The sequence below is a fragment of the Canis lupus genome, chromosome X, assembly GCF_011100685.1.
Source record: "Canis lupus familiaris isolate Mischka breed German Shepherd chromosome X, alternate assembly UU_Cfam_GSD_1.0, whole genome shotgun sequence".
NCBI lineage: Eukaryota > Metazoa > Chordata > Mammalia > Carnivora > Canidae > Canis > Canis lupus.
The window spans coordinates 11613894-11640913 of record NC_049260.1 but is presented as its reverse complement, the minus strand read 5'-3'; the positions used below and the strand labels follow the sequence as shown (position 1 = coordinate 11640913).

Genomic DNA, 27020 nt, shown 5'->3' with positions numbered 1-27020 from the left:
CTACTTCAAAACGAAACACTAGTCAACCACATTTTACTAATTTATTTGTATAGAAGCCTCACAGGAATATAAAGTAATTTTAGACTTATTGGTTTCTTTCAACTGTGGCATGTGAAAACAGGCCAATTATTTGAGAAAAAGAAATGGGGAGTAGGAGAAAACTTTTTCTGAAACTATGGCAAAGTAAAAGCAAAACATGGCCAGCTATTGGGCGATGGGGAGTCGGGAACCACATGTCATCACTGCTCAGAACTCGTAATGCTGTGATGTTTGATGATGACTATTTGGCTGAAAATGAATGCGTTGTTAGAATTTATTTCCCAGAGGACATGACAGGATTCCACTGGAAAAAAAAATCACAAGGAGTCATGTACCTTGAACTTGCTTGTTTTAAACTATGATCTCCAAGCAAGACTTTGTAAGGACTAAACTCTATGGAATAATGTCCTAGAAACCGTAAATAATGTTCTACTTTCTAGACTTCTGTCTCTCGGCTTCCTTCTTATTGTTTTCATGAGAGTTCATGCAAGTCTTGAATGTCATCTACATCCTTTCCACCATGTGTTCAGATTATCCTCTGCTAGAAAAGACCTTGGTCATGAGGAAGCCTGCCACCCACCGAGGCAGCACAGTTACCCTGGGCACACTCTTGTTGTTAGTAAACTGTATTGAAGCTCAATCTCTGTCTCTAGGACAGGACCAGTCAATGGAATGACAGTGAGAGTCACATGTGTAACTTACATTTCATGGTACTCACATGAAGAAGGTCAAAAGGAACAAGTACATTTAATTTTTGTATATTTTATTTAATCTAACATAGCAAGATAGTATCATTTTGACGTGTCATCAATATACATTCATAAATGAGATATCCTGGGGAGGGACTCAGCTGGTGCACGTGTGTGCTGAGAGTGGGAAGAGTGGGGCAGAAGGAGAGCAGTGCTCTGAGTGGGGCCAGCATGAGTGCTCAGGACTGAAAGTATGAGAAGGTAGCATGTCAGGGTGCTGAAAAAAGTTCAGCGTGGTGGGAACCTAATGGGAGGGGGCTGGGTAGATGTGAGAGAGGAAGCTGGAGGAGTTCACAAGGGACCTGGGGCATCTTGTTCCAGAGACTGGATGTGATGCTAAGGGCAAAGGGAACTCCCTCAACTGGGTCAAGCAGGAGAGTGATAGCACCAATTAGAATTTTTTAAAGATTTATTTATTTGAGAGAGAGAGAGAGAACATGCATGAATTGGAGGGGCAGGGGGAGAATCTTCAAGCAGACTTGCCACTGAGCACAGAGTCCAACTCGATCTCATGACCCATGAGATCACGAACCATGAGTTGAAACCAAGAGTCAGACATTTAATCGACTGAGCCACCCAGGTGCCCCATGGCAGCACCAATTAGAATTTTAACACAATCAACCAGTGACAGGATAGAAGATGTGTTGGTCCGGGGCAGGAAAGGAGACAGGGGACTTCTGGAGAAGTTGCAGCAGTGATGGAAGTGAGAGGCATGGGGTAGCTAGATCACCGTCACCTCTCCAGTGGCCTCGTCAAACTCATGACATACTGAGCTTACTGTTCACTGAACACCCTTTTCACACATGTGGCCGTTAAGCCAACTGCCTTTTCTACACCTACAATGACTTCTCTTCCCTGAATGAGCATGTTCGGGTTAGCGAATCCAAGATCAGTTTAATTTCATCTCTTTGGATTCAGGTCATAAACAATAAAACAAACAATACCAAAAAAGAAAAATTGGAGGGTCCTGATTTTATATTTTAAATTCCTCAAGAATTTACCTGGAAAAAAAATCCATGAACTTGTTGATAAAAAATGATGAAAGAGACAAGGCTGAGAACAGAACTCATGGTATTCCATCCTCAACCTTGCTAGGGTGGAAATCAATATATGACGCTTCAGGGTATCACCCTTAGCTAGTTGCTGTTTCACTCAGTTCTACACACAGTCTCTGTTACTTTTTTTTTTTAAAGTAACCTCTACACTAAAGTAGGGTTCAAACTCACAACCTTGTGATCAAGAGTCACAGGTTCTACCAACTGAGCCAGCCAGGTGCCCCCCATTTCTGTTACTTTTAGTTAATGCTTATAAGGATTGAAGCCAGCCACTGCTAACTACCTTTCTGTAGCTCAGCAAACACCTAGTGGACTGTGTTTCCCTAAACTACAGAAGAAGGGCATTGGTTCTATCTGAAATGGTCTGAATGAATCTCTACCGCCACCTTGTGATTCATGCAAGTCTTTTAGGAGCTCCTTAAGTATCCTTTAACAATCTGTTTTGTTTTTAGTTTTTAGTTTAATTCCAATATAGTTAACATACGCTGTAACAGTAGTTCCAGGTGTACAATATAGTGATTCAGCGCTTCCGTACATCACCTGGTGCTCATCAGGACGGTGCACGCCTTAATCCCGGTCACCCGTTTCCCTCCTCCCCACCCCCTTCCCCTCTGATAACCATCAGTTTGTTCTCTAGAGTTGAGAGTCTGTTTCTTGGTTTGCGTCTCTCCCTCCTTTTGTTCCCCCTTCGCTTGCTTGTTTTGTTTCTTAAATGCCACATATGAATGAGATCATACGGTGTTTGTCTTTCTCTGACTGACTTATTTCACTTAGCATTATACTCTCTAGCTCCATCGATGTCATTGCAGATGGCAGGATTTCATTCTTTTTTATGGCTGAATAATATTCTGTTGTAGTGCTTCTTCTTTATCCATTTGTGAACCAATGGACAATTCCAGACTTCAAGTTATATTACAAAGCTATAGTCATCAAAACAGTATGGTACTGGCACAAAAATAGACACATAGATCAGTGGAACAGAATAGAAAACCCAGGACTGAGTCCTCAGGTATGTGGTCAATTAATCTTTGACAAAACAGGAAAGAAGAGCCAATGGGAACAATCTATTCTCATCCTGCCCCAAAGTGGCATATACCTCATCGACATATGGCTTACAAAGCTCGCCTTTTTCCTCTTCATGCAATTCTGAGAATCTCCCCCAGATCTGGCCTTCCAACACCCTTTCCATGTGGTTCCTTGAATACCATCAGTCACAGAGCAGTTAAAACTATGAGATTAGACAACATGAGATTGCCATTTTGATATACTGTCAGTGGTCAGATATTGACAAGAATATATGGTTTAACCCAATGTCTTGGAACAATGGACGGGATTCTTCAGGGTCTTCCTACATCAGCCTGTTTCGGGACCCTTTTACTACAGCGAATGAACTCAACATTTGTCATGTGCCTATTTTATGTCAGAATGATGATATCTGATTCCAATAACCTTCAGTATTTTTTAATTCATAGAGGAAATAGACATATGTAAGCAGTGCAAGAAAGGACAGGATGGAAATATGCACAGGGTAAGGGCACTTAGCTAAACTTGTAGAAGTTGAGAAAGATACCTGGGGAGAAAGATGACTGGCAGGGAGAAGGGCAAGGCCAAAAGCATGGGGCTGAGAGACCCTGGGATATCAGGGGAACAAAAAGTAGTATAATTTGATATGGATGGAGCACAGGGTATATATGATGGGGGCGGAGGGAGAAAGATGAGTCTGGGAGATTAGGAAGGTCTCCATCATGGAGGCTTTCATATGACCCTGGTTGGGAAAACAGTCTGTTATTGGGAACCTTTTAAGAAACTTAATGCAGTAGAGTAATGTGATTAGATCTGCATTTGATAATATTGTGGAAAATGGATTGAAGGGATAAAACTTGTGATGGCAAGATCTGTGACAACCATCTACACAAAAAAATATTAGGGTGCTGACTGAGGTGGTGGCAGTGTTGATGGAAATGATAGAACAAAGTCAGGATGGCAGAACTGGGTGCACAAAGTGATGAGACCCAATATGGCAGGTGAGTCGGGAGTGATGGCACCATTCCCTAAACAAGGCAGATTTAGAGAGAAGCAGGTTTGGGGAAGAAACTAACCATGTACTTGCCTCCAGAACATTCAAGAATGCTAAAGTGTCACAGTCACGTTCTTCCCAAGTTTCTTCTTTTCCATTTCCTGCACTGAATTTCAACTTGGTGATCAGAATTGGACATGGAGTAGCAGTTACCCAATTGTTGTGTACACTTTCTAGAAGAAATAGCTGTCAACTAAGTGTGTCTAAATCTTCTCAGGCCCTCCTCTCAGCTGAACGTGTTCTTCCAACAGATAGTCTGCGGAATCAAGGTTTATCATCACTGTTGTATCTTTTATAACAGCGTTGTGATCTGTGGTGAGGAAATACATCACTTTGCATTTGTATCCACAGTCTGGAATGTCTGAGGTGTACTTCGATCATGCCCATACTTCTGTTCCTCCCTTCTTTTACTCTTCATCTAAAAACTAGGAAGGACCAGACTCAAAATTCCTCGATATCCTATGTTTTATTACTAATACTTGCCTGTGAAAGTTTGCATTTTGTAACCAGTCACCAACCTAAAAATCTCTTTGAAAATCATATCAAAAATACTCAGCTTATAACATCTTTCTCACAAACTTAAGAACACATGAACTCAGTATTGGTATTGTGAAATCAGAGGTGAATCTCCCCCACCATGTGAAAAAACTAGGAGCAAAAATCTACAGGAAAGGAGATCAGAAAAGTTATTTTAGAATAACAGAAAGTATACAACTAATTTTGATGCCACGTTTTCCGTGCTACAGCCATCTGACCAAACTTTTTCTGTTTCTGTTTAGACCACTCTCACCTCCAGGAACTGGCTCTCTGCGGGCCGCACATGAAGTTTGACGACGATCGTTGCGAGTGTGTCTGTAAAACACCGTGTCCCAGAGATCTCATCCAGCACCCAGAAAACTGCAGTTGCATGGAGTGCAGAGAGAGCCTGGAGAGCTGCTGCCAGAAGCACAAGATATTTCACGCAGACACCTGCAGGTGAAAGGCATTTTCACTTTCACCTTCATTTGACTCATTGACAAATGTGAATGCCATTAATGTGAATGCCATTTCACTTTGGTGAAATTCCTTCTGAAAGCATTTTTTTTTTTTTGCAGTGCCCAAGTCCCTTTTATTGATAGTAAAACAGAGGTTTGGCAACCAAGGACAAGTGAGAGTATATAGAGTGATGAGTAATTGTGAAACCAAGAAAATCCTGGGGCGCCTGGGTGGCTTAGCTGGTTAAGCAGCTGACTTTTGGTTTCACTCAGGTCATGATCTCAGGGTCCTGGGATCAAGCCCTGCACCAGGCTCTGTGCCCAGCAGGGAGTCTGCTTGAGACTCTCCCTCTCCCTCCACCTCTCCACTCCCTTGCCCCAGTAAATAAATAAATCTTAAAATAAAAAAAAAAAAAGAAAAGAAAAGAAAAAGAAAGTCCTGCCTGCTGTTGTTGGGTATGGATCTTCCACAAAATTTTAATTGATGAGATTTAAGCAATTATTTGGAGGGTGAGTTTCAGATCAGCACGTTCTCTGGTTGGATCTCTCTCAGTATATGTCCACATGTTTGTTTGTTCTTTGAGGAAGGGGATAGCACTGGATTTATACAGCAAGAAATATATTGATAAATAGAACCCTTACAGGTCACCATTTGGGCTTTCATAGGCTTTTTTGCATCCATGTGGAATAACTGTTCAGGGTGTTATACTGACATTTTAAATACATATCGGGAAGATTTATGTTGAAAACTTAATCACATCAGAACAGAGTTATTCCTTTGAATTTAGTCCTTGATTCCGAATTCTCATGTTTATTTTCTTTTGCAACAGCTGTGAGGACAGATGTCCCTTTCACACCAGAACATGTGCGCATGGAAGACCAGCATGTGCAAAGCACTGCCGCTTTCCGAAGGAGAAAAGGGCTGCCTATGGGTTCCATGGTCAAGAAAATCCTTGACTCAACTTGGTTCCTGAGTTCCCCATCCCTAACATTTTAAACAGCATGCTGCTTTGCCAAGTTGCTGTCACTGATTGTTTTTTTTTCCCCACGTACAAGAAAAAAAAATCTGTTTTACCCAGTCCCACAATGAATTCAGACCACCCTTCCATTACACACCAGCTGAGGCTTCCCTGGTTCACTGACAGATGACTGCCAACTGAAGATGCCCCTGCACAGCAGGATGGAGAGGAGGGAACCTGTAGCAGCCCCCTCCCTTTTTTTTTTGGTGAATGTTAAAGGTCTGATCATCCTAGAATCACAGGGGCCATAAAATTGATTACTCAAAGCCAACAAGGCAATTTTATAGTCTCCAAGTCCTTCGCTAATGCAGCTGTCTTGTGAATTCTTCTGACTCTTTATTATGCAGATTTTGATTTGTATGATCAGCACTGATTTTCTGATTACTGTCCAGCTTGTAGTTTTGAGTTTACTGAACTACTGTCTGTTGTTTCATATTTAAGTGTATTTAAAGAAAATAAACACCATTATTCAAGCCGTGGAATTTTGTGTTATTTAATATGGTACCACTCTAAATTTCATGCCAAGGGAAAAAATATGTCTTAAAGAGAGAAAGGGATCGAGAAGGGGGAGGGATGGGGAGAGACATGGGCACAGCAACACTTGATGTCAGTTAGGGGAAGCCCAGGCAGTAACTCTCAGAAGGTTTAAGATTTTTTTTTAAGATTTTATTTATTTATTTAAGAGGGAGAGAGAGCAAGCAAGCACAGAGGGGGAGGGTGTGGGAGAAGCAGACTCCCCGCTTAGCAGAAAGCCCTACAAGGCACAGGGCTCAATCCCAGGCTCCTGGGATCATGATCTGAGCTGAAGACAGATGCTTCACCGACAGCCACCCAGGCGCCCCGCAGAAGGTTTAAGATTCTAAATGAGGGTTAGTGGGGCCCCTGGGTGGCTTCAGCTCAGATCATCTCCTTCCCTCTCCCTTGGCCCCTCCCGCCACTCATGCTTATGCTCTCGCATGCTCTGTCTCTCACAGATAAATAAAATCTAAGTAAGGTTAAGCAAATGTGACCCAAGTTTAAAATCTGTCTTTCCTTTGAGATTCAGTGTAACTTAACCTGACCCGCATCTCGTGATGGAGGAGAGCCCAGGAATCCCCCCTGATGTCTTTGAGAACTTGTGTCTTCTGGCCGCCTCCAGCTCCAACTGCGGGCACCCATTCTCGGGTCATTCACATCTCACTTCTCGTGGCCAAGGGCTTCCTCTCTCTGTCGCATGGCCACCCAGGAAGGGAGCACGGGCCTTTTCCCTTGTTGTTTTTCTCCAAAACAATCCCACAAATACCTTTTTGATGGCACAGACTTTAATGAACGTTTGGTAAACCAGAGGGAGTGATATAGCATTAGCAGAATTGAGGCAGCATTACGAGTATTAAGCGGTGTGTTTTTTTTTTTTTTTTTAGCAAATTAAGTCAATTTCACAATTTCACAGAATTTAGCAAATAACTTAAAAACGGATGCCCTCCCCAGCATCTTGCTGAAATGGAAAGATGATAGATAGGTAGATAGGTAGACAGGATCTGCTACAACACCGCAGACTTTTGTAAATAGCTGTGTTCGGCTTATCTCTCCTCGCACTGCGACCTCCTTACCATCAGAAACTGTCCCGACCAAATTTGTGCGACCCGAGTTCCTCAGACCATGGTTATTACCAGGGGGAAGGTGATGATAGACACAGCAAAATCATTCTGTTCCTCCTAATTGTTGGATCCTGGCCCCAATCCCTACCCTTCCTCTCTCGGTTCATAAGCGGTTCCTGAATTCTCCTCTCGCTCCCCCAGGTCCTCTGCGGCCTGTGGCTCTGCCGCCCTGCTCCTTTCCTGGCTTTAGTGCTCAGTCCCTGCTCTGGGGACACAGCTGTTCTAGACCTGGCTTGGGACCAGTCCTCATCATGCTGCCATTGTTACTGCTGTCATCTGCTGGCAGCGGCCCTGTCCTGTCACTGTTCCTCCTCCCCCTACTTTATGACCCTCAAGCCAAAAGGCCTTCCTCCTCCTAGTTTCACTGTTTGATTCCTAGCCTTCTGAGAGGGCTCAGACCTAATGCATTAGCATCCAGCTCCTCCTAGCTGTGTTCCTTCACTCAGTTCCTACCAATCTCTCCTCCTCTGTGGTTGTTGGTCACATCCCCTTGGGAGCTGGGGCAGCACACAGCCCGAGGGACACTGCACAAAGGAGTCACCTTGCTCAGCTTTGGTAAAAAAAGAGAGCCTAAATCCAAGGACTGGCTCTGCCACCTAATCTCATTATGGGCTGAGCAGCCCCGTGGATCCTCAGTTTCCACGCCTGCCAAATGTGGGTGGTAATCTCATCTCCTTGCTCTCAGAGTTGCTAACCTCACTTGGGTTACGGTAAATGAAAACAATTTGAAAAATACAATGTAATTTACAATTTACAGGGATCTTCCTGAAAGAGAGAAGCATGACTATGAGCAAAGTTCTTGGCTTATCCTGGATTCCTGGATCTGCCCTAAAAACAACTCCAACCATGTTTTGCTTAGTGGCTCTGGCTTCCTAACTGCCATTTAGGTGGAGATATTATAGAGAATTCTGGGCTAGGACAAAACTATTTGCTGTCTGGCTTTGCACCTCTAACCCTCCATAACTACCAAGACATCTGCATTTGGATCTCTGAGGCTGTGTCCGAGCTGAGATGGGGCTGGTCCTCAGGGTGGACATGGGGTAACTGGACTACTGCCTTCTTAGAATTTGCTGGTCATTGTACAGGAGTATTTGTCATGCTAATAGCTTTGGAATGTGGACTGAAAATTCTCAACTTGTTGCAAAATAAAAATATGTGAGAAGCCTCAAGAGCTTAAAGCAAACACAGTAAATGCCAGTGATGCATGATGTCCCTGATTATCTAAGCCACAAGGCTGGAGAATGTATTAATAGGGCAGCACAGATCATAAATCTGGGACTAAAGAAAGCAGTGTAGCAGGACGCCCTTCAGAGTTGGAAACAGATTAGACAGCATAATGGACAGAGTTGGATGAGATTAAAATACTGACATCCTTGATAAAGGAGATGACACAAATCATCCATTTTAGGGCTTTTTTTTTTTAAGTAAACTCTATCCCCAATGTGGGGCTCAAACTCGTGACTCTGAGATCAAGAGTCCCATGCTCTACTGACTGAGCCAGCCAGGGTGCCCCCATTTTAAAGCTTTCAAGAAAAATAGTAGTTTGGTGAAAATTGTGATTTTAATGGATTTGGCCAACGAGAGCTGGACTTTGTCTAACGTACTCATAATCCTCAGTGTGAAAGCAATGTCTTACATTTAGTAGGTACCTAATAAATAATAATCAATCAATCAATAACAAAGAAGTATTGCATTGATTTTGTGCCCAGTGAATGGGAACTCGTCTGCTGCTGGAAGCCCAAGGTGAGCTCTCATCCAGGGCCTCTCTCCAAATGGCTTTTCATCATTCAGTATCTTGCCTGAGCTTCTTTGCATCATAGCCATTGGCGATCAAGAGGAGAGTGTCCGATAGGACATTCCTCCGCGCATAAGCGCTTACTAATTCAGCTTCTGCTGCTTCTCCTTCACTGATGACCCACTGGCCAAGCAGATCACACTGCCCAGCCCGGAGTCAGCGTGGGAGGGGATAAGACAGGAGTGTGAATATTGGAAAGTGGCTCATGGAAAGCTGCCGATGTAAACGTCTCCCACAAGCCTGGTTCCTGCCTCCAGCCACGTGTGGCACCGATAGCCTTTGTCATTCATTCTACAAGAGCTGAACCCAGTTCATGTGTTCCCGCTTTTCCACATACAGAGTCCAGGATCCATGGTGGCTTTGGTCTGATTACCATTTTGCATCCTGGTTCTGTGTCTGATACGTGGAAATGTTTGTTCTTTTTTTTAAGTCACAGCTATAACATTTTGATTTTTCTCATCTCTCTCTATTTGAAGCAGAACGAGGAGTGAATAGTCCCAAAATGTTAATTGAAAATAGTATTTTGGCTGGAAGTCTGGTTCAACATCAAGTCCATTTTCCTCAGTAAGATCCTCTACCAGTTTGCTTGAACCTTCGCTGGAAATGCTACTGCTCTGTCTGAACCCTTCCTCTCCTCGTCCCCTGCATAACAGCACAGGAGTGTACACTGGACAGTCAGCACCTGTGTCTCTACCTCGTCCCTCTTATTCTTGGAATGATCTTGCTCCTAACAGTAACCTGAGCACTTTTTACTTCTACGCTAAATGCTGGCAGCTAGAAATGCTCTTTCCCTCCGAACCCCCAGTATTTTTTTTTTTTTTGTATTTTTCTTACAGTGCTGACACTTCCTACCTTTTCTCACAGGTGTTTGCATATGCCTTAACCCCGCCTTGGTTCCTTGGGTATACGGCTCATGCTAGAATTTCCCTGCCCTGGGTTTTGTATGTAGATAGCAGGCTCTCAATACAAATGTGTGGCCTTTCCACTCCAAAATTATCCAAGGGAGCTTGGAGCTGAATTTTCAAAGAGCTGGATTTCAAGGGAAGGTGATACTCACATTTATTTGATACCTTCTCCGTTCATAGGTTATTTTATACTACAACTGGTACTGACTGCCCTCATATTTTACTAAGTGTAATCAGAATACACTGCATGTAAGTAGTATTAATTTATTTAATTAATTTAATTGATTAATAAATTAATTTAATTTAATTTATTTAATTTTAGTAGCCTCTAAGAAAATTCTCTAAAATCATACCTTGATTCTACACACTTAGGCCGAACAGTATAATTAGAATTATCCCTAGATTTATAGCATAATCCTGATTCTACAACTTTTCCTTTGACTTTTAGAAAGTGGCCTTAAATATGAATGGACTATAAATGGAGTCTCATACCCACATGAGATTGTGAGCCATGCGTAGAATTATGATTTATTTGCCTTTAATGCTCAGCGCCTAGGTCAGAGACTGGAGCATGATGAATGAATTTCAATGTTTTCATACTGCCACAACCTATACACTTCATTGGAACAGCCTGCAGTTTTCTCAGCCCTCTCCCCCGCCACAGAGACTCGGCAACAGTGCGCCTTTATTAATAATTTATAAAGGTCAGGCTATTCTACAGTACTTAAAACACAAAGAACCTTTCAAGAAAAGGGGATTGCTTTTTACTGCTGGAAAAAGGTATATAAAAGCTAGGAAGGATTAAAAAAACTTTTAAAACATAGGGACCGTGTTTAATATTCCTTGTATTCCCCACAAAGTCTTCTACAGAGTAGGCACTCAGTAAATGTTTGATGATAAAGGTAGAAAATATTCTGTTTTGAGAAAAGATCACAACTCTTTGAAGGAGTATTGGCATCGGGATCTTAAAATTTCAAATGTGCATTGTGCTTAGAACTATGGTACTGGCAAACCAGAGGATCAATAATTGGACTTATTATACTTTCCAGGGTCTCTACTCATACCTTTTGTACTGAAACCTACTGCAAAAAAATAAAAAATAAAACCTATGGCAAAAATGAAAAGGAGACCAAAGCAATGCTGTAACATCTGGTAGTGTTGGTGCTATCTGTGCAACCAACTGCAAATTATTAAACTTGAGTAAGTATCCTTGAGCCTTCATTATCTTTATTCTCTGATGCTTCAATATTATTAACCCAGTGCAGAGTATCTATTCCTACTTGACTTAAATAACTTTAACTCATTAAAGTAACTCATTAATCCACTTCAAATACTACAACCAAAATGCTCTTTGAATTATATCATTGAACTGTAATTTTAAAAAAAGAATAGGGAGGGAGAGAATGCGGGGGAGGAGCAGTGGGAGAGAATCTTCAAGCAGACTCCCCCACTGAGTGTGGAGCCAGATCCTGGGCTGGATCCCAGACCCATGAGATCAAGACCTGAGCGGAAACCAAGAGTCCAACCCTTAACCTCCTGAGCCACCCAGGCAACCCTGAACTGTCATTTTTATATGGTACACTCCGTAAAATATTTTCAATACATTTTATTGGGTATGAATATGCATTTGTACTGGGATTGTGGCAGTATCAGATAAAAACATTCATTAATACAACTACAAATTGTTCAATGTCTATTACCAGGAACAAACCCTGCCTCAGCTTACTATCTGGCTAGAATGGCAGACATTTAACAAGCAAATTCAATTTCCAGTTTTCAGAAAGAAGTCAGTGTGAGATCCCAAGAAGACCCGCCTGGGAGGATCAGGTTGAGGAGGAAGGGGGCTAGCAGACAGGCAAACAACTTGAATATCACCTGACAACTGCTATGCCAGCATATGGCCAAAGTACTATAAAAATACAAAGGAGGAAGGATTTAATTCCCTCGGGAGGCTTGGAAAACGGCATCAGAAAGGAGCTGAAATCTTCAGGGGATGCAGAGGCTTTCTACAGGCTTAAAAGGGGTGCCAGTCGCAGCGGTTTAGCGCCTGCCTTTGGCCCAGGGCGCCATCCTGGAGACCCGGGATCGAATCCCACGTCGGGCTCCCTGCATGGAGCCTGCTTCTCCCTCTGCCTCTGTGTGTGTGTGTGTGTGTGTGTGTGTGTGTGTGTGTGTGTGTGACTATCACAAATAAATAAACATTAAAAAAAAGGGGGGGTGCCAGTGATGGTGCTCGGGAAGGCATCTGTTCTCGAAAGTGTACGCATGGCAGAGCTGGGGGAACTCCAAGCACCAAATGGAAGGGTTGGATGGCCATCACACCACTTCCACGGATTCACTAGCCAAGCACCATCATAGCCAGTTGAACCAGTTTCAGTGGGAGTTGATATTTCAGGTCAGACCTCAGATTTTTTTTCTTCGGTGTAGGGTGGCCAGATAAAATACAAGCTACGCAGTTAAGTTTGAATTTGAGATAAACAAGGGTAACTTTTTAGTAAGGTCGCCAATGTTTGGGGCATACTTGTATAAAAGTGATCTGAAATCCAAATTTTTCTAAACTTTGCTTTTATTTTAAGTGTGTGATTTTAATTATTTACCTCAGGCAACCCCAGCAGCACGGTTCTGCTGTGACAGATAATCACAAACACAGCGCCACCACGACCCGGGTGGCCTTCCGCCCCAAAAGTCCGATCCGAAGCCAGAGAGTACCGGCTTCCAGAAAAGGGGACGCTGTAACTAGGCAACCAAGACGCGAACCACCCGACCTTCTGCAAAATTCAGGTTTAGAAGTGCGGTGCATCCTGGGAGTGAGTTTTCTAAGTTCAGCTTCGCTTCCGAAGGCCACCAGACTACAACTCCCAGCAGCCCTAGAGACTCGCTGCGAGTCACGCTGGGATTTCTGACTTTACCCTCCGGAAGGCTCCTGGTAGGCTGCTTGTGTAAGAAGAGACCAGGGCCCGTTTCTAGAGGTTCGCCACCCTAAGAATTCATATAAAAAGTCCAACCGAGGAGTATTACTTTCGATGCAGAGAAAAACAAGTCTCCCCGAATATTGCGAAAACATGTGCCTACGCGCGCTGACGTTACAGCCAGCGCTGAAAGGTGGAGACTGAGCGGTGCTCCTGCACGTGACTCCAGCGCACCTTTCTGATTGGCCGCCTCGGGGGCGCGGCGCTCGGGCGCGGACGCCTCTGATTGGTGTTTCGGGGCAGCGGGGTGGGACTCTGGCCGCAGCCGCGGGAGGTCCGGACACTGGCGGCCATGGGACTTGCCGGTAAGTGCGCGTCTGACCCTGCGCCGGCACTCTCGGCCGCTTCCGGATGGGACTGGGCTGCACCCGTGGGAGTGTGGCCGGCGATGGAAGGGGCAAAGCCCGGGAGGCTTTGAAGCTCGGAAGTCGGGGGCGAGAGCCTCCGGACTCGAGTGGGGCTGAGGGTGCGCTGTGGCGGCCGCGCTGGAGCCGGTGCCGCGGAGACTGAGGCGGGCAGGTTGCAGGGTTCCCGGACCCCCAGCCTCAGACCCCTGCTCACGGTCTGGCTATCTTCCTCCTTTTGGGCCTGGCGAGACCCTGCTTGTCTCCAACGGGGTCGTTGATTGAGCGGGGTCGTCCCTCCCTTGGCCCTGGCGCTCCCCGGTGACCTCTCAGAGTGAAGCTGGGGCATTGCCCCGGGGGTGGGTGTGAAAGCACCGTCCTCCAGACCCAAGCCCCCGCGAGGTCTCCCTAAGGCTCCTCGGGAGCCTCTCCTGCTGACTCCCCGGGGACTCGTTGGCTCTGGATGGTTGTAAATTTACGGCCATTCGCATTTGTCACTAAAGTGGCTGGGTGGAGACCTTAGTCAAATCGCTCAACTTGCTTGGCTTCTCTTTTGTAAAGCAAGCGAGGTATTCCTGGATCTCCAAGCCTCTTGTCGGCTCTAAAATCTAAGATTCTGTGGTTGTTCCATTTGTTGAGCTTTTACGCCATAAAGATGTTAGGCGTGATAACCCGGTGGAAGTAGGCAGGCGCCTCAGAACGTTTGCAGGTTAATGACAGAACTTCAGATAAATTCATGTGGTTCTTGACTCCCTTTTTTTTTTTTTTTAAATCACCTTTTTAAGTTGAGTACAACTGGAAATTCAGGTTTAGGTGACAAACCACAGTAAGAAAATGTACTGAAACCACTTAAAAGGACAGACCTGAGGAATCTCAATATTTGGTAGTCTTGAATCTTAAATAGTAAATTCAGGTCAAAAAACACTTATTGAGTATTTCTGAGAATAGATTTAAAATATAGATGACTTCGTTGCCAAGAATTAAGAGTTTATACAGGCAGTTAATTTACATTTCCTGCGTTTACAAGTGAAATCGGAAATTCAGACCTTTAGGATCGCTTTCCATTGTGTAGTTCAGTTTCTGGAAGTGTGGAAATCTCATTTGTAAATCTGAGGAAGATTTCACTGGTTTTCCAAGACACTCTGTTGCTTTTTTTTTATTTTTTATTTTTAGCTTTAAAAGTGAGAATCTGTAATAGTACTGAATATCGAGTGAGCATTTTCTGCTGATGAGGGAGGATCTAGGAGACCCCTGAGATCCATATTTCCTCCTTTAGATGTAGAAAATGGCCCCACATCGGGTCCATCTTGAATTGAGCCTTTGTCTTTTAACTTCGAACTAAAGACAGGGATATTCCTGGAAGAAAGGCCTCCATAACTGAAAGAAAGGTTAAGAACATGAAAGGAGCAGCTTATTACCAGCCTTGAATAAGGAAGAGGAAAATGTAGATAAATGTCTGCAGCATGTGCTGTAGGCAGTACTTGAAAAAGACAGTTCTAGGGGCGCCTGGGTGGCTCAGTCAGTTGAGCGACTGCCTTTGGCTTGGGTCATGATCCCAGAGCCCTTCCTGGGATCGACCCTTGCTTCCCGCTCTCTGCCCAGCGGGGAGCCTACTTCTCCCTCTCCCTCTCCCTGCTTGTGCTCTCTCGTGATCTCTGTCAAATAAATAAATAAATTCTTAAAAAAAGTTCTAGCTCCAGGTGTATTTTAGTTTAAACCGCAAAGTAAATAGCAGAATTGTATGAGATTCATTGGGTCAGTGGCTAAGCTCTAGAGCAGGGCTGGCTAACTTTCTGTAAAGAGTCATGTATTTAATTACTGGAATGAACTGGTTTGCTAGCAGAGCACATTCTTATATACTGTGACATAACAAACTCATTTTTTTAAATTATGTGTTGCAGTGTTTTTTAAGCAAAATTAAAATATAAGGGCATTGTGGAATCTAGTTTTGTTGTATGGCACATAGTAAGTACTAAGCAAGTACTAAGCAAGTCACTTACTTTCATTTTTAGGGGGAAACCTAGCAAATTTACATTAGCATAAAACTGTTTACATCTGGATTTGGAAAACGTAATGTATTTTGTCTCTGAGCTGAGATCTTGTTTTACTCTCTTTTTCAGGTACTAGACGACACACATCTTAATCGAGTTGCTCTAAGGACAAATGCCTAAACCATCTCAGCATGGCCTATAGAGGAGGAGGTGGGCATGGCCAGCCTCGCTCATCTGTGCTCCCCCGTGTTAGCCCTGGAAGTCTCTCAGCATATAGGACCCGTACCCATAATATATGCATGGTGTCGGACTTTTTCTATCCTAACATGGGAGGCGTGGAAAGCCACATTTACCAGCTCTCTCAGTGCCTGATTGAAAGAGGGCACAAAGTCATAATTGTCACCCATGCTTACGGAAATCGGAAAGGCATCCGTTACCTCACTAATGGCCTCAAAGTCTATTACTTGCCTCTGAAAGTCATGTACAACCAATCTACAGCCACGACCCTCTTTCACAGTCTGCCATTGCTCAGGTACATATTTGTTCGGGAGAGAGTCACGATAATCCATTCACATAGTTCTTTTTCTGCCATGGCCCATGATGCCCTCTTCCACGCCAAGACAATGGGGCTCCAGACAGTCTTCACGGACCATTCCCTTTTCGGATTTGCTGATGTCAGCTCGGTGCTTACAAACAAGCTTCTAACTGTGTCTCTTTGTGACACAAACCACATAATTTGTGTCTCTTATACTAGTAAGGAAAACACTGTGCTAAGAGCAGCACTGAATCCTGAAATAGTGTCCGTCATTCCTAATGCTGTAGATCCTACTGACTTCACTCCAGACCCATTTAGAAGGCATGATAGTATAATAACTATTGTTGTTGTCAGCAGACTTGTTTACAGAAAAGGTAATGAAATGATAGCTACAATTGCACTGCACAGACTTTTTTTTTCTCATAGAAAGCTGTTGAATACTTGAATGTAATGATTGTTTGGCTTTTCGTTTTGTTTTATGGTCTTATGACTACTGCATTAAATGTAGCAAAGAAAGGTCTATTATTGTCTTACATATCCAAAAAGAAATTTTTGGAACGGTGGTGAATGCTGCCCCCCCTTTGATGATTTAATAGTTACTTAAAAACAGTAATCTGATGTTGTTTAATAGGTCAGGTCTTTTTTAAAAGTTAAAACAGCCCTGCATGTGTGATAAGAAGTAAAAGGCTGAGCCCACCATATAGCCCTTTCTGATGACAAAAGTTATGTCTTTCATTGCAGGTATTTTGAAAACTAAGAAAGCACAGGGGTGAAAACTAAAATCAGCTGTAACTCTACTCTTCAGGAATGAGCCTTATGAATATTTTGATTTATAACTCTCCTGTCTTTTATGCATATCCGCAGAATCAATGAGCTTGTTCCACACGTTGAGGTTTTGCAGCTTGCTTATTTCATTTAGTCGCAGATGAGCTATTAAGAACACGTAGGCAAGTAAGTGGTGAAGGCGCGGGGATTAGACAGCCTGGAGTCTGATCCTGGCTGCATCCCATTGTGTGATTGAAGACATGTTACTTAACATCTCTGAGTCTCAGTTTTTTCATTTGTATGATTTGGGCAACAAGGGGAATCTTGTGAGGGTTCGGTGATGGTTCCTATAAAGTACTTAGGCCAGTTGGTATTTGATAAGTGTCTGCCGTTACCAAAGAGGATTTTTTTTTTTGATGCCTCTGCAGCATTTAATGGACACCGCAGTAGCATTCGTAGAGCCTTGTCTGCTGGAAGCCTGGAACAGTCTGGTTATTCAGAACCTAAGCGGTCTTTGGATGGTCTTTGAAAACCTGTCCAGTAATCAAAATTGTCAAATTGTCACTTCAAGTAGGGAACCATTAAAAAGATAACACGTACTCTTCCTTAAATGTTTTGAGTTTGATTCAGAATGTTATTAACGTGCCCTGAGTTGCCAATAGTCTGGTGTCGGCTTGCAGTTGTAAGAGTATTGGTCCACTGGTTGGAGCTGCTTAACTTTCTGGCTCAATCGTCTTCGAAAAGCATAACTTAGAGTTGTCAATTTGGGTTTCTTTTAAGTGGGGTGAGCACTCAAAGGTGTATGAAGTAATGGATTTTTGACTTGGCTCTGATGTTATACAGTTGTTAGCTCATCTCATTAGAGCTTTTTTTCTGTAAATTTCTTTTATTGAATTTTTCAAATCGTTCAACTTAGTTTCATGGAAACTTATTTTGTCAGTTTACATATTATTTAACTAAATTACCCAATGCAATAACAAGTGTAACTGGCTTCAAACATGTGGACAAATGCAGCCGATTGTTGGTAAGCATGAAGCTCAGTGACGGGGTCAGAAGCGGGTGGGTGTGCTAGGGAGCAGCCTGAAAATCCACACGTGGGCCTTGGTCAGTAGGTTTTACATTTGGAACAGAGCCTTGGTTGATCTAGCAATCCACTTTAAGCGGAGGTTTGTGGGAAAACTGCTGAACTGTGTTTTGTGGGGTGAAGCCATGCTCTCATGATGTGCTTTCATTCTTTAATCAAGATGTATGGACCAGCATTCTCTGTTCTGAATCCCTCTTGGGATATCAGTGATGTGTTTGTTGTAACTTAGAAAACATGCCTAGTTTTTCTTTTAATCACACAGTATACCTTCGTGTGATAGCTAGCCGAGAAAGCCTATGATGCACACGTGGTTGAGGATCAGAGCAAATGGAACTGTTTGTAGAAAGATTAAACCTGTTACCTTTACTTCACTAATGATGGTATTTTAACCAGCCGAGCTAACCACCAGCCACAGCGTGAAGGTACAGCCTGTCCTGTTCCCAGGTCAGTTATTTAACAAACACGAAACCCTCTCCATGTGGCCAGGCAACAGGCAAAAAGTAACCTTCTCAGGAGGAATGGCCACATCCGTAGCCAAAAAGTGAATAGCTGTATTTATGGTCTGTTAATCGTTAACTAATTAATTTCCTTAGGAGGCGTTCTTTTCAACCAGTTCTCAAAGGCCCAGCCAGTGCCATGTATTGAGTGAGAGAGGATGAATCCCAGTTCTTATCACTCAGGTTTTCTGGCTGCCTTCCTCCCTCTTTCAAAAGCCTGTTTTGCTCTCAAGTCAGGGTTTTCATGGTGCTCCCGTGTGTGCAGGCATGCCCTGCTTCTTGCCATAGTGGTAATGACAACTTCCATTTATATTCTGCAGTTGATAGAGCCTGTGCATGGTACAGTACCTCACTTGACCCTCCCAACCACTGTAGGGTAGATGTTATCTGCATGTAACAGACAAAGAAACTGAGTCTCAGAGATGGTAAGTAACTTGCTCAGGTTACACAGTAAGTATCAGAGATGACAAACATGAGTTCAGCTCTTGAGTTAAGGTCTCTTGTTCCCCTCACCTCTGGCCCAGCCTCTGGGTATATATAGATTGATAAGATTCTTTAAAATACTATTAGACTGAGCTTTAAAAGCCATTTGAATCATGATTTTTCTTTGTCTGTTTTGTGTGACTATGGTGATTGAAAGACTTTCTGTGTTCCATTGTGTTAGATTCTTCGATGTCTTTTATTGTTTGGGAAAACCCTTTTATTCTTAGAATAATATTATAGATCATTACTAATTTTAATCAGTTCCATTTCTTATAAGGTTGTTGTCAGGATTAAATGACATAATGCACTTAAAGGACAGAGCCTGATGTAGTAACCACTCAGTAAATGTTAGTTGTTATTGGCAGTTATGATTTTTACTCTTTATGTGTTGCATTTTTCATTTGAAGAATGGGTTCTTAACCTTTGTATTCGAAGGGAGGAAGGAAAGGAAAGAAAGAAAATGAAAGAGTTAAAGGTAGCTAAATGTTAAAAGTCATTAAGCCACCTTCTGGTTTATGTAGAGATCCAGTTGACAGATTCGGTAATTGTCTTGAAACAAAGGTAGCTAAGATTTTAATGAGAAGCCTTCATAATTCAGAAAAGCTGCGTGTGAACTTATGTTTGCTAATGCAGTTATATTTTGAAAATGCTGGCGGAGTTTATATAAATCCCTACTTTGAATTTAATAAAAATGACCCCATATAAATTACTTCTCCCACTATCTTTTTTTAAAAATAATTGATCTGCCTGTATTTGAGAAGATTGATAGAAAAAAGTGTAATTCTTATTTTTGTGTGTGTGTACATATGCATTTTTTGAATTAATAAACTTTAACTGGGTTATTTTACATTTACTTTTACTTTGAAATGTGTCCAATTTATAATTGTTAATGAACAAAATTCTCAAAAAGTATCAACATTCCTGTCACTTTGGATAGCCACTTTCAGACTGGTAGGGCATGGTTTATTTTTTTGCTTCATATTACCTGGGGTTGTATTTACGTATTAGAAGGAAAGTGTTTCATTAAAGGAAAAAAAAGAACCAAGACGCACCCTTTTGTTCTCTGGATTATAACCATCTGTCAGTCGAGGTCCTGCCACCTTCATTTACTCTCATTCAAGGGAAGTGGGCTATGGCAGGTTTGGACGGACTACTCTTTTACATTTTGCTAATACTGTGGAGTTTGTTGTAAGATCCTGTGTACAAGCTGCGTTCTCAACAAAGCGGATGCTGCAGTTACACTTTGTTGCTTAGCCCTTTCTGATGGCATGGCGGGATATGGAACATAGACTGGTAGAAATTTTGTAGCTGAAAGAGACCTTGGACTTCAGGCACATCTGGTCTCTTCGTTTTCTATTATCAGAAAATTTTCCCACGACCAAAGAGCTTGCTCCTAAGTTGGCTGGGACAAATCCTAGGTCTCCGATCAGCTGTTCGGCTCTGTAGAAAACTAACTCAAATGCTAGCTACCTCAAATACCTTTTTTAGAAGTATGTGATGCATAACCACAAGCGAATGACAAAGAATGTTATGTTAGAACGAAACAGCATAACCCATATAACCAACCCATGTATCGGGTAACAGTGGATGTCAATGTACTTTAAGAACTGCAACTCTTAGGAGAGCGCTGGTAGTTTGGACATTCCACCTTGGCAGGAAAGGTTTGAGAATTAGCTTCTCTGCCTAAGGAGGGCATAGCTAATACTTTTCAAAGGGAGTGTTTTCTCAGTTCTGCTGAATTTTTTAAAGTTTAAATATTAATATTTCCAACATTCAACTTTATTTTATATTTTCAGGGACTGATTTGCTTAGTGGTATAATACCTGAACTCTGTCAGAAATATCCAGATTTAAATTTCATAATTGGAGGAGAGGGACCTAAGAGAATCATTTTGGAAGAAGTACGAGAAAGGTACCAGCTACATGACAGGTATTGATGGATTCTATATTGTCTTGGGTGAGAAAATGTTACCTGAATTCAGTTTTGGTTACATGTGTTTTTAAGTGGGCTGTTTCTCCTATGTATACTTGATGTAAAAATGTAATGCAAAGTCTGTTTTTTTTAATGTATATAATATGGGAAAACTTAGTTTAAAAAAATTTCACAATTTTTTTTTTTGGCCCAGTATTATTTGACTTTCAGGGGCAATGGTTGGAGGTACCCTGGAAGGTGTGCGCATGCATATGAACTCACACACACACACACACACACACAGAACAACCACTTTGGAAACGTTTGTAGATTTTCAAGCCTTGCTGAGTTGTGATTTAAATAGTATGGCCCAAATCATGTAAATTGTCCTGTACATACAGATTCAAATACTTCTCTTTCTTAGTAACTTAAAAAGGTGTTTGCTGTGAAGCATCAATTTTAAGGGGCCTTTTTCTGTTTAGAAATGACTCTTTAATATTTACTCACCAAAGTATATTAATATCTCCACTAAATGCCAACTAATTTTGTAGAAGATGAAATTTATATGCGTGACAAAAGTTAGAAATATGGTAGCTGTATGAGTTTGAAACCAAACAGCTTTAAAGACTCTTTTAGATCATAATTTGGTGATATTAGTCTTGTGCAGTGGCAAACATTAGAACCAGCCGTAATCTAAGTATAATATGAATAGCACACTTGGCTTCTAAATGATATTTCTTTTCTTGCATGATTTTCACTCCTCTCTTTTCTTCTTTCATTTCTAAAATCAGAGTGCGTCTCTTGGGAGCCTTAGAGCACAAGGATGTTAGAAATGTCTTAGTTCAAGGACATATTTTTCTTAATACTTCCCTTACCGAAGCATTCTGCATGGCAATTGTGGAAGCAGCCAGTTGTGGTTTACAGGTAAAAAGCTTTGAGGGCTTACGTTGTTGGGGTTTCTGTACTTGTATTTTGAAAAATAAGCAGGTACTTTCTGTAATGACTTTTTAAAGTTGGTTTTGCTGATTTTCCTGAAATATGAATTATGGTGTAATGTATGTTCTTGTTCTCCTTTTTAAGGTGGTAAGTACCAGGGTTGGTGGAATTCCTGAGGTACTTCCAGAAAATCTTATCATTCTGTGTGAGCCTTCTGTCAAGTCCTTGTGCAAGGGTTTGGAAAAAGCGATTTCCCAGCTGAAGTCAGGAGCGTTGCCAGCTCCCGAAAATATCCATAACATAGTAAAGACTTTCTACACCTGGAGGAATGTTGCAGAAAGAACTGAAAAAGTATGTCATGTGCTAAGCAAAGGGTATTTGAAGATTGTGTCTAAATTCTTGGCGTTTCGTGTACACGTTTGCTTTTTTTAAATATATATATAGGTTTACCCTTTCTGTTGCTTAAGTTTATGAAGTCTCTTCAAATGAAAAGAAATGCACTATGTACTACTTTTGGTATATGCTAGGCTAAGTTTCTAGTCAACTCGTTGCATTTGACATCTGAAAATAGCAATGCCGTCAAGACTTCTCATTAAATTAGGCATAAGGGAGTTACAGAGTTTTCTAGAAGGCACGACTGTTCAAAGGCCAAACCGATATTAAGATCTACTCTCAGAAATTTTCTTGAGGCTGTTTCTAATTCTAAGCATGCCAGTTTATTAGGAAGTAGGTGGTTTTTCTTAGTCTGATTGCGGCAACTTTAAAACTTGCAAACGTTGAATTCAGGCTACTTCCCAAAACCCTTGCATCACCCTTGCTAAGTACCATGATGTTCTGTGGGGAAGAGGATTTTTGCATCTTTGGGCTGGTGGAGAACATAGTAAGTTAGGATGCAGGATGCACATGACAAATGTTGAAAATACCACAAACACAGAGCGGCAGTAGAGAACTTGTAGTTGCTCTTTTAATTCTTCCTGTTCCACACAGGCCATTTTGATCGTTTTCAGCTCCTCCTTCATAGTTTAACTATGCTATTTAGAACATTGATGAAGACATTACATTGGAGTTCATGCTGGAAACATGCTCTCTCAACTGTTCTAATTCACCAGTCTCAGCATAATTTGGACTGAAATGTATTCCAGATGTTTTGAGGGTACAAGAGCTAGCTGGAAGCAGCCTGTACCTTTCCAGAGGCCACTGGCCTGTAGAGCTCGCACTGCACGTCACAGCCTTCTTGAGTTCAAAAGGAGATGGCTTACAGGTCCGCTGTGTGAGAATGACCACAAGCAATGCTCGAATGCAATGAAAACAGATAAATGCTGGCCTCGCTTATGTGTTCGAAACATATGTTTAAAGATCTTTGTTTTAAAAATATTTCTGAGTTTTGTGCTTAGCCGTGCCTGAAAAAAGCAAGCCACCTACTACCGGTCCTCAGCAGTAAACTTTGTTTTTGTTTGCCAGCATTTGACCTATGCCATCTACTAAAATTTCCCCTATCTTTTCCCCCTTCCTTTTATTTGGAGTCCACGAAATGTTTCTGTATGCTCTCACCATCCATACTCAGCAACATGGCCTTACGTGGCCGTGGAAAAGAAGAGCCTCTCTCTACCCAGCAGCGCGCTAGATTAGAGCTCTCTGATGGTGGTTGATGTCTGCCAGCTAGCGGTGAGAGCTCCTCAGCCGAGTCAAGGAATCTTAGAAGGCCAGTCCTGCTTCAGGAAGTCACTGCTGAATTAAACATGGCCTCGACAGAGGTGACCCGAAAAGCGGTTCCAACTTCTCAGGACTTTGGAATTCTTGTAGTTGGTTAAAATTGATGGTGATCCCCTAGGGGACAGGAGCCATGGCATATTCATCTTTGTGTGACGAGGTGTCTAGCCCAGTATTTTGTCCAGAATAAGCACTCCATAAATGTTGAATCACATGGCAATAATTACATTAATTCCATTAATCACATCGTTACTAAAACAACAACGAAATGTAAGCGACTTCCGTTTGCATCTCTAAAACATCCCTGGTCCATGCAGGTCGTTGTTTATTGTGGGTCAGAGTGCTCACTCTTGGCCTCTCTCCCGCCAGGTGTACGACCACGTGGCAGGAGAAGCTGTGTTGCCAATGGACAAACGACTGGACAGACTCGTCTCTCACTGTGGCCCTGTAACAGGCCACATTTTTGCTTTGTTGGCCGTATTCAACTTTCTCTTCCTCCTTTTCCTGAGATGGATGACTCCAGATTCTATCATCGATGTCGCAATAGATGCCACAGGGCCAAAGGGCGCGTGGACTCATCAATATCCTTACAGTAAAAAAAGGGGTGAGAATAATGAGATGTCTAAAGCCAGGTAGAAGGAAGCCTGGGTTGTAAGATTTTACACATTTGTAATAGTTCTATTAAGACTATTGAAAATAATCCTGCTTTTTTTTTCCTTTTTTTTAAAGTTAATTTAATAAGTTATGCTACCTCTATATCATTCAATGTTTTATTTTGAGGAAAGATAAACACTTATGCAATTCCTGAGTGTAGAAACTCCTTGCACTTACTTAAAACGTAGGAGAGAACATTGAAGCCACTCAGGTATGAAATTTTTCAGACTACTGAAATCCCTCTAACAGAGATGTTTTAACATTCTATTTTGGGAGCTTTGGGTGCTGAAGGGCCAAATGTTTTCTGGGCATTTTTTGGCCAATTTTAAATGTTCTACCATTAATTAGACATTTACCAGATGTTTACAAGTTTTCTTTCGGGAAGTACAACAACGATATGAACTATTTTGAGTCCTGTTCATACACGTTTTAGTCATTTAAGTCGTGTTCTTAGACATTTGTCTGATACCCTCGGCAAGTGTATCATCAGCAGGTTTCTTGAGCAAAATGGTCCATTGGTTATTAGCGTGTTTTAAGCAGCTACTATATGTAGAATATTGAACCAGACACTTCCTGCTGTTAAGGACCAGGGGCGCATTCAGATGCTCTTTGTTTATCACTCAGATGGCTCACTTTATTATAGTCACAGTTGACAAAATGGCAAACTATCTAATAACATGCCAAAAATGCTCATGCTTTTAATGCCAGGAAAAAAATGGTCGGCAGACTCCGATTATTTACTTCTTCTGTCATATGCATCCTCCTAAGTAGAGCCTTCATCTTAACTTGTGTTTATGAAAATACTTTTTTGCTTCTAAAATACTAGGGACCGATACCACTGTTGATGATAGTGCAGAGAAACCCTCCACATCTTTCCATGTATAATTGAGTCCTCTGTAAATGCCTTCGTGTTTTCCGAGCAGAATGTACGAGGTGTGCCATCTCCAAATCAGCTGCTACCCTCCACCTTTGATAGAAGTCACTTCCCTTCACTTGTGGCCTAGCTGCTGTCTGAGAAGTATTGTCAGTGTGCAAAAGTCTTTACCCCAGAATGTTTTATTTATAGCAAATTGAGTCTGAAAATTTTAGGAACACAGTCTCTTTGTGGATGTCTTTTGTTATTTGTAATCGTTGTTGCCCAGAGCCATGGGTTTTTAAACCCCAAATTATCCACATGGTGTGTCTTATTAACTCCTTGAACTCCTTAGAATAGGCTTTTGTGATAAAGGACTGTGAAATCAAAAGCAAGAGGTGCTTGTGGTGCCCTCGGTAGATTATGGCAGTATTGGGATTCCGTACAGGATTGTTTTTCTTTTTTTTAATGACAACATTCACAAAACTTCTTTTCTAAGAAGTATCTTAACATGCCTATTAACCGGTACATAACAAATATTTGTGTTTTGTGCTAAAACACAAACACAAGAGTGCGGTTTTTAAAACTGGAAGTAAAGGGTTCTTTTGTTGAAGAAAACTGGACTGACCCAAACCATGAAATCTTCTCTGTATTTTTATGCACAGACACTGATTTCTACAAATATGAAATAAGCCGTGCCAATATTCATGATAAAGCAAGAAACTGTAACCTTTGTTTTTATTTATTCTATTCAGCAAGTTTTAAGGGCATACTACTGTTTGTTCTTACATTTTTGTTTCTCAGCATAGTTTCGAGATGGCCATTTATTTTTAGATGGAAATGGGATTTAAACTTCTTGCATGTAAAATACGTGATTTGCAAATCAAAATTATTTCCTTTGTTTTTTGACAAATGGAAGTAAATTTGCTTGTTCTAGTAAATCTTAATTTTTCAGGCTTCCTGGATACCTTACTTGTAACTGTCAGTGTTGCACTGGTCAATATGTGGGAACATATTGTTCGACCCTGCTACTTACATTTATTTGAAAGTGAACTTGCGGTGATGAGGAATTTATGAGAAATATATTGTATTTCTTTTGATATTACAGAAACTAGCACATAAGAAACTGATTTATGAAAACATGCTACATGTCCAAAAATAAAGACCAAAATGACATTTTGACAATTTTCTGAGTTTGTCTTGTTTTGTGAACAGAATATTCTGTACTTGTTGAACGGTGCTCCCCCCATCCCCTCCTTCATTTGCTTGCTCTTTCACTGCAGTTAGATGTGTTGCTTGGTCTGCTAGTAAAACAGGAGCTGTCCTTCAGATGATGAATTACGCTGTCATCTTTTCTTTCTAGAATACGTTCTCTCTTTACTCATGGAATAGCAAGTTGAATTGTGCTTTTGTTTTCTGATCCAAACAAGCCCTGTTTTTCCCTGCACTGGAGTTGTCGTGTGAGACAGATGAATACATCTAGAAACTACTGTGTATGCGAACTACATAATTATACTTCATATCTTGTGAGCTGTTTTAAGAGGAATTTGAATTTTGATTTAATTTACTGAAGCCCAGCTTCTCCCACCACTTTTGTTGGAAGCAGTGGAAAGCAGTCCTCTACATTAGTGTGTTCTGATTTATTTTATGCCAAAACTTATTTTTGGCAAAGTCAGGGTATGCTAGGTCTGTGTTTACTTTTGGAGAGTTTTTTTTAAAGGCCTCTTCTCTGCGTTCCCAAAAGAATATGGCGAGATGTTCCTCGGATCCTCCTCTTGGCTGGGCTTTTTTTAATGCAAAAATTCTAAAAACTAAAGTTCTATACAAAATTTAATTTGTATTCACTAGTACTTTGAGGAGTTCATCTTCCTTTATCCTTTATATTTGGCTATGGCTCAGTGGTTCTTAACAGGATGTGGGAGGTGGGGATCGGGGAAGAGGAGGGTGGTCATTTTTCACCATAGGGGACACCTGGTAGTGTCTGGAGACATTTCTGGTTGTTAGCCCTGGATGGGAGTGGGGGTGTGGGCAGAAAGAG

The 27020-nt window shown here is 41.8% G+C and overlaps 2 protein-coding genes across 4 annotated transcripts in view; both read left to right on the top strand.

Moving 5' to 3' along the window:
* Positions 1-6395, top strand: part of VEGFD (vascular endothelial growth factor D) — a 37347-nt gene extending 30952 nt beyond the window's left edge. For both annotated transcript variants that reach the window (XM_038586870.1, XM_038586871.1), the window contains exons 6-7: positions 4700-4895; positions 5725-6395. In XM_038586870.1, the coding sequence (XP_038442798.1) occupies positions 4700-4895; positions 5725-5851 (323 nt within the window). In that variant the 3' untranslated portion in view covers positions 5852-6395. The remainder of the gene's footprint in view (positions 1-4699; positions 4896-5724) is intronic.
* Positions 6396-13169: 6774 nt separating this feature from the next.
* PIGA (phosphatidylinositol glycan anchor biosynthesis class A) lies at positions 13170-26167 on the top strand. Of its 2 annotated transcripts, none has more exons than XM_038586867.1 (6): positions 13170-13524; positions 15684-16463; positions 20715-20847; positions 21621-21753; positions 21910-22116; positions 23289-23873. In XM_038586867.1, exons 2-6 carry the CDS (start codon positions 15746-15748, stop codon positions 23412-23414), a joined length of 1317 nt encoding a protein of 438 aa, XP_038442795.1. In that variant the 5' UTR covers positions 13170-13524; positions 15684-15745; the 3' UTR covers positions 23415-23873. The 2 variants fall into 2 exon arrangements, with proteins under 2 accessions (XP_038442795.1, XP_038442794.1); XM_038586866.1 differs by having other exon boundaries at positions 13175-13524; positions 23845-26167.
* Positions 26168-27020: the final 853 nt, after the last annotated feature.

What these genes read in the sequence shown, in the direction of transcription:
- PIGA (XM_038586866.1), top strand. Translation starts at nt 15,746, where the DNA reads ATGGCCTATAGAGGAGGAGGTGGGCATGGCCAGCCTCGCTCATCTGTG. An exon ending in CAGACTTGTTTACAGAAAAG is followed by an intron (nt 16,464 to 20,714) that starts GTAATGAAATGA and finishes TTATATTTTCAG; the next exon opens with GGACTGATTTGCTTAGTGGT. An exon ending in TTGCAGAAAGAACTGAAAAA is followed by an intron (nt 22,117 to 23,844) that starts GTATGTCATGTG and finishes CTCTCCCGCCAG; the next exon opens with GTGTACGACCACGTGGCAGG.